Genomic DNA, 11190 nt, shown 5'->3' with positions numbered 1-11190 from the left:
CCCCCCCACCTCCCCCCAAAAAAGAAAAGCAAATGGGACATGGAGAACAATAACATTCCAGTCCATGAATGTTTTTTAACCACAAAACTAATCCATTTCAATTGTATATCATAACCAGAGCCGGACCATAGATTTTCAAACCAGAGTCGAATTTAAAAAACTGGGCCCTCAGATCTTAGTGAGCATTCAAATTTTTTTCGTAAGGATTTTATGGAACTAAATGTATCAACTCAAAAGTCAAAATCCAACAATAAAATGGCAAACAATGTAATTTTAAAAATATTTATGAACAACTAAACAAGTAACTTGTGAATAGTTGACCTTTTTTTGAGACAATTAAATGATATATTAACCAACAAGAAACTTAAAAGCAATTTCAAGAGGGAAAAAAAAAGAAAAGAAAAGAAAAGAAAAACTAAAGGCTATATCATTAATAAATAAACACATAAGCTTTCTTCTCTGATTCTTAAGTGTTAAAAGCAGAAGTTACTGAACAAATGAAGCGATGACCAGTCTGTCAAAGTACAAACAAATTCGGAGGATGCCAAACTTTTTAGAGTAAAAAAAAACTGAAGAATATCGAGAACGGTGATGAGGGATGAAATGAGAAAGCCTAATCATCAAGCTCCATTGCATACTGAAACTTGAAAGCACAAACTAATGAAAGAGCAACGCTGCTTCACAGTTAAACAGCAATTAAATAAACCGTAAACTATAAAATCAATTTGAAGTCTCCATCTCAATTTCACATCCAACTAACTTTCCAATACCAAAATGACTAATCTTTGTAACCAAGCTAAACTAACTACAATAAGAATTTCATCATCCAGTAAGCATTAACTAAATAATTAAGACTCCTGTGAAAATTGAAATGTAGAGGAAATTTTAACCAAAACCTGAAAGGATAAAACTACACATGGAATATTAATTATTAAAGATGATTAACTTATTGAATATTAATTGTTTTTATAACAACAGTAATATGCAATTCATCTTAATTCTTGGCTGCCAAGCACACATTTGAAGTTCCTAATATTGTGAAAAAAAAAAAAAGGCGTCAAAGTGAAAGGTACAGATTCCTATTAAACTTAGAATTTCAATGTTTTGAGATTCAGACACCAACTGAGAATTCAAATTAAAAAATACACTAACTTGATATTCAAATAAAAATCGTACCTTTTAAAGCAAAACTCTTCTCTATATTTCAAGAACAAATGGGTCTTTCCAGAAATGCTTAAATCCTCAATATTTAGCAGATAAATGGTGAACTCTTTACTGTGTAGATGGGTAATGGGTTTTAATTGGGTTTTTCATAGGTGGATATCTATCCTCAAATCTTCCACACATGCAGACATAATATATGTATTACAAACACGATTTGAGGGTAAATAAATCCAAGAGAACAAGAATTAGAGTTAACTCATGTTTTCCAAACAAGTAGTGTCTATCAATATGAAATCTACCAATAAAGGATTTCAATTTACCTCGAGAAAGTTAGGTAGCTGCACAATTAGTTAACGAAATTGATTGATTGCCAGCTACGTTTGGATAGGAATACAATAATAAAGAGGAGGTTAACAATTAGATTCAGCTATCAGACCAAACCTCCCAACCAAGCGATTAATGTCAGATCTTGATTAGTTTAAGAAGAGTCTATGTTGAATGGGGAGAGGAAAATGTCTTCTGTAACAATCCCAAATTGAGACTCAGGATGAGAGTTGGTGGAAATTGGAAGTACCATTGAACATCCTCTGGCACGTTAACTTGGATAAATGTATATTGATGAATTTACCATTTAGGCTCGGTTGATTGCGAGCATAGTAAAAAGGAAAATAAATTTTGGATAATTTAATTGTTTAAAACTTATTATGAAAATTATTAATTAAATATAATTGATTAATTTAGTTTTCGAACTAAACAATATTACACTTGTTTATTTTTTATTGATGGGTAGGTGAGAAAAATTAGATAGATGAGTAAGTGAATTACCTAAAAAATAAAATGCGTCTCTCCCTAAAAAAATATTTTCACGTTTTTGAAGAAAATATAGTCACATGACTAAAATTTGAAAAAATATTTTTCATAAAAAAATTGTCAATCAAACACCCCAAATGTAAAAATTTGAATGAAAAAATAATATTTTTCATAAAATAAAGTCAATCAAATACACTTTTAAATTAAAAGGAATAATTAGAGTCACGATTTCATACCTTTCAAATTTTTATAATTTTTATCCTAATCTTTCATTTATTACATTCACGATCACCAAATATTTTATTCGATTGCGACAGAAGGGCATATGGATGGAAACCATCCATTTTTTGGTTAGTTGACACGTAGGGATGACAGTAGGTCGAGTCGAGCCGGCTCAGCTCGTTAACCCACGAGCTCGGGCTCGGCTCGTTGCTCGTGGGCGAGCTCGGCTCAGCTCACGAGCTCGTGAATTTTTATTTATTATTTTTTTTTTGTTGCAAATTTTTCAAATTTTATTGATAAAATTTTATTTTTTTCCACATTTTTGGACGAGCCAGCTTGTGGGTTCGTTGGACGGGACCCCTCGCTCGGCTCGAGCTCGGGCTCGTCATTTGACCAGCCCGAACAGCCCACGAGCCGAGCTTTGATGAGCCGAGCCGGCTCAACCCAATTGACATCCCTATTGACACGGGAAAGAAGCTAATTTTTAATTTTCTTTTATTTATTTTTTTGTTTTTTAATTTATTTTATGTGAAAAATTATAAAGTTACTACTCTGCCCTCTTTAAAATTGTTAAAAATGTGGTCAATTTTTAGTTAACTAACGAAAAAATGGATTATTATCATCCCCATGTACTTCTGTCAATAATAGAATGAAAGGTTTAGAATTGCAAATACAACAAATAAAATATTAGGATGAAAGCAACAAATATTTGAAAGATTTGAAATCGTAAAAGCAATCATCCCTAATAAAAATTTTAAAATCCTTTAGAGCACGATGGATATATAAATTAATAAAAACTAAACACATAAAAGTTCACAACACATATTACTTAACTTCTAAAGTCATTTACTTTTTCTTTGTTCTAGCATCATTCCTAATTTTCTTCTACCGTATACACCACATTTCCGCGTTTTTTTTTTTTTTTTAAGAAATCAATTATTTAAGGTAAGCATCAATTAAAAGCCTCTTTTTAAAAAACGGTTAGTAAAACACAACAATTGTCTGAGTCATTGTTGACACGCTAAAAGTGCAGCCTAAATCGAATAACCCAAAGAATGAAATCCAACTGGGCAATTCAGGATAAAGGTCCAAATAGAGTTATTAATGAATGCAGTGGAAGCCCACGAACGCGGTAACACCATCACCCAAACTTGCAAGACGTCCAAGATCTGAGCGAATGAAGTGCCTTGCAGTCGCCTAGAGTTATGACCATGTTCTCGCCCAAACCTTCGAATCGCCCAAGATTTTAGCAAACATAAGATATTATGGTTATCCAAAAGTGCAGTTATCGAAGCACTTATTGAGTAATCTTATCATGTTTCACGATTCAAGGAGTTCAGTTGAAAACGGTTGAGCGACAAAGAGTAGTGGCAGCAGTTAGAGACAGCAATTCCACGATAAGTTGGTCACCATGAAGAAAGTGGGCAGTTATAAAGCAATTAAGCAGTTTCTAAGCGGTTGATCACAAAGAGAGCATCAAGGGAATATAAAAGGAAGAAAAGACATAGAGCAGAAAGACCCCGAATCAAACACTCTCAAACAGAGAATATGTAATTTCAATTTCTTAGTTTAGACTTAAACATTTCTTTCAGTACTTGTGTGCTTGCGCCCCTTGGAGGCATTCTGTTTAAGTTCCAATCGTAAAGTCATCGCTAATAAAACACCCCTTTTTGAAATTTTGTCTCAAGAGGTTTGTTCCTTATACAATCGTCTGATCCCTTTTTAATTGTTAGCGACTACTCGCGCGAAACAGTCATAATCTATGTTTATCTCCGCCAACTCTAGTTAAGAAGCATTATAGAACTGCCAAAGATAGTTTGCAATAGTTCTTGTCTTCATATCGATGTTTTAAGCAACATAAACAAAATCGATAGCATTCAATATGTTAATTGATTCAAGATTTGCTACTCATACCTTGTAGTTCTCCAAGATGCTAATATAAAACGGCACCAGTATTATATTTTTAATAGTCAAATAATCTCAGGATCACACAATTGATAACTTGACGTCGAATTAGGAAGCAAGAAAAATAGGACAACAATAATATTTTTATGTATGTATATGTTAATTTTTGTGTTTTTATCTACCCATATAAACTTTTGAGTATATCCATTATTTTTTATTTTGATTAGAATCCTAGAGAACCTTGTGTCTGTAAGCGCATTGAAGACAACATGATAATTTTTTTCATGTTGTATATTGATGACATCTTTTTGATTGGAAATGTGTGGGAGAATTGGCATTAGTAAAAATTGGTTGGTGCAACATTTTGACATGAAAGACATGAGAGTTACCAATTATGTTCTAGGAATTTAAACTTTCGGGATGCTCTCTCTCAAGCTTCATACATAAACAAAATAATGGTAATATTTGCTATGTGGAATTCCAAGAGAGGCCAAATCTATTTTATACGTGGAATTCACTAGTAACGAGAGCATTGCCATAAAACTTCCAGCAAAATGGAATACATGAAGTAGGTTCTTTACACCTTGAACTCTAAAATTCCAATAATTCTCAAAGAACGTCAGAGAGTACCCGAGAGTTGAAAATTGAACCAAGATGAAGAGCACACTAAAGCACGCTATAAACGTATTCTGTGAACACCTATTTGTTCACCTTTTTAACAAAATCATTTCTTTCTAGTTCATACACAAAAGTAATCAAATTCATGGTTACCAAAAGTTTATTATCACAAAAAATCAATTTTTATGATGTTAACATCCCGATTACTAAACAGTAATAAACGTATTGAAAATACACATGTAATAATTTTATTTTCTCTCTAATTTTCTAACTTTTAAATAAGGTGAGTTAACAAGTTGCTCATCATTTGGGACCCTGAAAATGCCTTTGTGACTTTAGGCTACACTTTTGGAAATTTTTAGATGCCACTACACAAATAATTAAAAGGCTCAGGCTGTTTCAGCCATCCAGGTGGCCAATCGACGCCATCGAAACAGATGATAATATGTCAAAGTGTCACACAATGGAAAATAAAGTGAGATATAATTGCATCAGAATGATAGAAAAAGAAAGAAAGAAAGAAAGATAAATAATACATAAATTAAAGATTAAGTTTCAATTCTTGTCCCTAACCTTTGCCCAAAGTAACAATCTTGTCCTCAACCTCTATTCATTTGGTTTTTGTCTCCAATCGTTGAGAAAATAGCAGACTTTGTCCCTACAGATGGTTTCCATACAAAAATACGATATATTTGTACAAAATGATGATCTTGCCAATTAAGGTAAGTAAACAAAAGTAAAACAAAAAATAAGAAGAGCTAAAATAAACAGAAAAAATAAGCAAAAGAGACCCAACCGAAACCACGGGGTTTACAACGACCAACGCCGCCAAATCCCCCCGGGTTTATTCCTCATCACTAAGGGGATTTTCCCCTTACTTAGCACAACCATCGACCATGAAAGCAGGGGAAATCCCCCTTGTTTTGGTCTATAATCCATTAGTTTTTGGATAAGAATTTAAATGGATATTTCTTCAAATTGTTAATGGAAAAAGCTTGATGCCATTATTTCTTAATTATTTGGTACGATCACTCTATATCTACTATGGTACTATTTACTATTTAGCTTTCAAAATACTCAAAAAAGAAAAGAAAAAAATAAAAAAGTAGATTTCGTTCCGCTAATGAAGAATTTATCAGAAGTTCCCCACCAAAAGATTTGTTACCTTTTCAATCTTTTTATGTACTATATTCTCTTAGCTATAATAAATGTTATCTTCTTGTCTGCTGTTATTTGAGGTTGCTAGCTTGAGAAACTAGCGACGCTTTCAAATGACTCTTTAGATTTAAAAAATATTCTGTACGTAATAAAGATTATTTCTAAATTTCGAAAATAAAATTTTTTATACATTCCAACAAACTCTCATCTTTAGCTTTTTGTTTTATTTCTTTAAATATTTATGATTTTTTCTATTTTTTTAATTAATATATAAATATATAGATCTCAATGATCAATAAAATCAATATATTGTTGTAATAATTGAAGAAGTGGAGCATTAAAGTCAAAAGGTAACACATGCCACAGAGGCTTCTTTCTTTCTTGAAAATCTTTTATCTCAATTTCTTACCAAAAGTATATATATTAAGCAACAATGTCGTATATTTAATTATATGGCAACTTTTTTGTTCATTAACATATCAATTTGCGCGAAGATATTCGGTTTAAAAGCCATTTATCAATTAATTTATTGTGATCCTCAAGATTATTGGCAGCAATTTCACTGGAGATAGTGTAACAAAAAGGCATGCATTATTGTATTATCAACTGTAAATTGCATCAAAAGGTTTTGGAAATGACAACTAGTTCTTCTTCTTTATGTTTGTTTTCCTCCCTTTCTTTTTAAATATATTGTGGTAATCTGATACAGAATTCTTTTTATCGCAGTTCCCAGTGGCGATGCATCATCATAGTGGTAGATCACAACAAACAATTCAAAAGTTGAATTATAAATAGTTTTTTTTTCCCTCTTCATTAAGATTCAGCCTAGCATGTCTTAGATTCAGCTGCATAGAGGCACAAGATGAATCTTTGAATGCATTTTGAAACATCAAATTTAAGTAGTATGGCCTAAGAAATTGCAATAGCTGAAAAAATCTGTAGTTGGCTCTTAAGGCAGTGGTTTCTTATGTAGAAAGAGTTGAGTCTTGATGAGAAATGAGAATCTTCGTGATTTGAGAAAGATTCACAACTTGAGGTAGTGAGATGACGAGGAACAAAGAGGAACTTTGTTAAGGTAGATCCCACACTGAATGACGCTAAAATAAATTGGGCCACTATGTTAACAAGGTTGACTTTTTAAAATCGAATCCAAATTCCGTAGAATTCAAACAAGCAAGTTCTTAATAAATTAATCTTTCGAAACGGGTCCCTAAAATATTATGTGCATTTGCACTGTTGTAATGGCTTTCATTGTCAGAGAGTTACTATATTGTTTGTGGTTATTTTTTGATATATACTGTATGGGCAACAAGTGGCAATTGCTTTCTTCGTCTGCTTTTCCAAAAGATTGGATAATTTGTAAAAGGTGAGGGGCCTTAATTCCGTGTCTTTCTTGATTTAGAAGAGCTATAATGATAGAGTAAGATGAAGTATCCATTGACAAATTTACCACAATAATGGAGAAACATATCTTTTAAGGATTATTTTCCATGTTAGGCATGCATAAAAGTAAAAAGAAACAATGATTGTTCATCGTAAACTGGTTATAGTTCTATGAGGATTTTGTTAACAGTAAAAATTAAACAATTTTCATTTTATATTTCAGCTACAAATATCAAAGCACTAGATATTAAGTATTAACTGAAGGTTGGCTTCAATGTACCTTGAGAGTAATACATCATTTTGCATATTTTGTACTTTCACCCAAGTAAAAAAAAGAGAAATGCTAGGGGTCCATAATTTTTGGTACATAGGGGTGTCGACCATTTCACATGGCTTGGGGCCCACTCGAATACATGTGAGAGGGTGGATACCCTTTTGTATAAAAAATTAGGTACAAGAATCTTTATTCCAAAAAAATAAAAAATAAAAATAAAAATTGGGATTCTTGAATATATGGGAGTTTTGTCAGACAGCAGCAGTTTGGTTGGCTAGTGACAACTTGAGTTTAGTAAATTCTATCAACATTGTTATGAAACTGTTCGACAAAATTACTGCGTGACAGTAAATTTATTCAACATTGTTTATTTCAGATATGTAAGAGTCCAGAAGTATAGATTTTGGTAAAATATTATAAGTGGGATTTTTTTATAAAAGTGAAGACATTTTCTATGAGTGTAGCTTACCAAAAGCAGTCACTTTCTTTACCATTTTATATTCAGAATTATCAGTTGTTAGGTCTCATACTTTAGGTTATTGGGTTAGCTTGCATTCATGCAGTGCTTGTTTGAGATCAAAGATACCTACTTTTTTGGGATCTAATCAAGATTCTAACGAGTGGTTCTGATTGAGAATTTTGAGAACTTCATTATTTTCTATTCAGAGCTTGCTTTCTAACTGAGAAACAAAGTTCAACTTATGCAAACCGTATGGTCTCTTCACCCTTATTTCCATTGTTTTAACTTATCCCGGTCATAATTTTCAGTATTTACTTGTAATATTTGTTGATTCTTCATAGAATGATATAACCTATGTGTCTATATGTGTGTGTGTGGGGAAATACCGAAAATTTACACGTTTGAACATTATTAGTACTTGGAACAAAGGGAATTTCCGGTTTCGACCCGAAGCTTAATCCACTAAAGTTATCTGCCAACTTATCTTTTGTTCAGTTGCGTACTAATATTCCAAAGATAATTGAAAACTTGTTCTACTCTTTTTGAGGGTGGGTTATAAATTATTTTCATTCATTGTTGACCAAAAACTGTCCATACCTTTATGTAAACATCTTTATCTAGTATTAGGGGTTTGTGTCTGTGAGTCTGTTGTCATTCTTAGTCTTTTTAAAAAAAAAAATTTCTGAAAACCATTTTCTTGTACATATATTGCCTTTCTAGCTAGATATTTAGCTATGATCTGTAGTTTTCATTTGACTCCATTTATGCATTGTACAATTCTGCGAATAAAATTTCTTTTTCTTCACCAGGTCATTGATATGATTACTCCAACAACTCAATTCACCTCCTCAAGCACAATGGGCGTGTTTGAACCAATCCACCAAATTAGCATGTGGGATGATGCATTTGGAGGAACCATTAGTCCCAATACAGATGCGTGTATAATCGCACAGGCAGATGCAAAGCTAGATGAAAAGGTAAAGTATCTTCAAATTCAATCCTTTGGATAGTATAATTTCAGATTGGTGTTTTCTCTGACAGGATTTTCTCATATTTGATTACAGTATGAATATGCTTCTGATAGATCTCTGGAACCCGCTGGAGATGACCAAACTGCAAACATTAATAGAAATAAGGTGGAATCAGTCTGGATGCTGAAAACCTGAAGTTCTTGACTAATAAAGATATATACTGAATCATCAATTGGCTATCTAATGATAGGTACAAAGACGTCTGGCACAAAACCGTGAAGCTGCTAGGAAAAGCCGTTTACGCAAGAAGGTATAGACGATCTCCACCCTATGATAATTTTTGCTTATTGCAGCGTGTCTAGAATTTTTCAGTTTTATTTCTTGCCAACCTCTTTTTTACAGGCTTATGTTCAGCAACTGGAAACAAGCCGTTTGAAACTGGCACAACTTGAGCTAGAACTTGAAAGAGCTAGGCATCAGGTTAGATATAGATTATCTTTCCCAGTTTGCTCTGTATCTGCTTCGCGTTCATTGCGATTTGTTTAAAATCTGAAATGTCAGCCAATGATTAATTGCAGGGTTTGCTCATTGGGGGTGCAACTGCTAATATGGGATTATGTGGAAGCGTAAATCCTGGTACGTTCAATTTGTTTGGCATGGCACAAAACGATGTAATCCTCATATTAACTTATAAGTGCCACCAAGATATCTGGGATACATGTGCAGGAATTGCTGCATTTGAGATGGAATATGGGCATTGGATTGAAGTGCAACAAAGGAAAATTTATGAGCTTAGAAATGTTTTGCAGTCTCCAAACGGTGATGTGGAGGTCCGTTTACTCGTAGAGGATGTAGTAGAACACTATGGCAATCTCTTTCGCATGAAAAGAGATGCCGCCAGAGCTGATGCCTTCTACTTAGTGTTTGGCATGTGGAGAACGCCGGTCGAGCAATTTTTCCTCTGGATTGGAGGATTCCAACCATCAGAGCTCATTAACGTAAGCGTTGCTATATATTAAACTAGCTCTTCACCATACTTTAGACCTCGTACTCAATAAAAAACTTTTCACTTAAATGGAATCCTATAATCAATTCGTTCATTGTGGAACTGCTTTTACATAATAGGTTGTGATGCCTCAACTTGAGGACTTGACAGATCAGCAATTAGTAAAAGTCCGTAACCTGCAACATTCTTGTCAACAAGCCGAGGATGCTCTCAAACAGGGAATGGATAAGCTTCGGCAGACTCTAGCACAGAGCATAACAACTCTGGCCGGTGAAGCGACAAGTTACAGTTCTCAGGTGGTCTCTACTAGGGAGAATTTGGAATCACTGGAAAGCTTTGTACAACAGGTACTATTTCATTTCCTATAAGATGTTGAGTTGGAAAGTTTATACCTATTCCATTTCTTGAAATCAGAACGATTGTTAAAATTTCCAAAATTTTTATCAGAAAGCAAGACAATGTGGCTATTTATTATTCGATGTGTATAATCATATACAACCTACCAGATGCATCTTTGTCATAGGACAGGTGTGTGTTAACAAAGAACTCGATTTGGAGTTCGGCTGTGTAATAACTGGCAGTTCATTTAGTGAAAAGATGGTTTACGAAGAACCGTTAACCCTTTGATCCCTTACATTGAATTTCATAGTAGGCCGTAGAACTTAAAAACAATGTTTTCTAACATTTTAGGATGCTTCATTTTTGGATGGCTCTGCCCATTTTGTCAATATGTTATCCTACTGCTTCCTATTGATTGATTTCTCCACAGGCAGATCATCTTCGGGAGCAAAGTCTGCGAAGAATGTCCTGCATTCTAACACCACGCCAAGCTGCAAAGTGTTTGCTCGCTTTTGGGGAGCATTTACAAAATCTGCGAGCTCTTGGCTCACTCTGGGCTGCTAGTCCTCGGAAATTCGCATAAGATACAACCTACCTTAGGTTATGCTAGAGTTGTAAATGTAATATGTAATCATAATTTTGCTTAGAAGTCACTGATTATTGTTCTATGGACACGGCTTCTTAAGTTTGAATATCGTAAGTATAAACTACAATTAGAAAAGTTCTAATGTCGTCACTTGGTCAAGTTAAAACTTATCGTCTCCTAATGCCCAGATTCATCTTCAGATTTTCCCTAATAGAAATGTTATGGAAATAGTACATTCTTGAAATTTCACGTACCAGCAACGTCATATTCTCACAGTATTGAGGTTAGTAATTA

The 11190-nt window shown here is 33.5% G+C and overlaps 2 protein-coding genes across 7 annotated transcripts in view; one reads left to right on the top strand and one right to left on the bottom strand.

Moving 5' to 3' along the window:
* Positions 1–1760, bottom strand: part of LOC111408904 (phosphopantothenate--cysteine ligase 2-like) — a 6429-nt gene extending 4669 nt beyond the window's left edge. The window contains exon 1 of one of the 2 annotated variants that reach the window (XM_023038751.1): positions 1485–1760. The gene's annotated coding sequence lies outside the window, so the exon portion shown is untranslated. The other variant, XM_023038752.1, reaches the window with a different exon arrangement.
* Positions 1761–8050: 6290 nt separating this feature from the next.
* LOC111408903 (transcription factor TGA7-like) lies at positions 8051–10978 on the top strand. Of its 5 annotated transcripts, none has more exons than XM_023038747.1 (8): positions 8051–8244; positions 8804–8971; positions 9059–9130; positions 9216–9275; positions 9368–9445; positions 9544–9963; positions 10091–10318; positions 10741–10978. In XM_023038747.1, exons 1-8 carry the CDS (start codon positions 8236–8238, stop codon positions 10891–10893), a joined length of 1188 nt encoding a protein of 395 aa, XP_022894515.1. In that variant the 5' UTR covers positions 8051–8235; the 3' UTR covers positions 10894–10978. The 5 variants fall into 5 exon arrangements, with proteins under 5 accessions (XP_022894515.1, XP_022894517.1, XP_022894514.1 ...); XM_023038749.1 differs by lacking the exon at positions 8051–8244 and adding an exon at positions 8614–8633; XM_023038748.1 differs by lacking the exon at positions 8051–8244 and having other exon boundaries at positions 8643–8971; positions 9544–9601; positions 9671–9963.
* Positions 10979–11190: the final 212 nt, after the last annotated feature.

Source organism: Olea europaea, chromosome 14 (genome assembly GCF_002742605.1).
Source record: "Olea europaea var. sylvestris chromosome 14, O_europaea_v1, whole genome shotgun sequence".
NCBI classification, from domain to species: Eukaryota; Viridiplantae; Streptophyta; class Magnoliopsida; order Lamiales; family Oleaceae; genus Olea; species Olea europaea.
This window is presented reverse-complemented; position numbering and strand designations above follow the sequence as displayed.

Excerpts from the sequence above, each read along its gene's own strand:
- LOC111408903 (XM_023038746.1), top strand. The coding sequence starts at position 8,729 with ATGATCTGTAGTTTTCATTTGACTCCATTTATGCATTGTACAATTCTG. Across the intron at positions 8,972-9,058 it reads ATGCAAAGCTAGATGAAAAG|TATGAATATGCTTCTGATAG; the intron begins GTAAAGTATCTT and ends ATTTGATTACAG. Across the intron at positions 9,276-9,367 it reads AAAGCCGTTTACGCAAGAAG|GCTTATGTTCAGCAACTGGA; the intron begins GTATAGACGATC and ends TCTTTTTTACAG.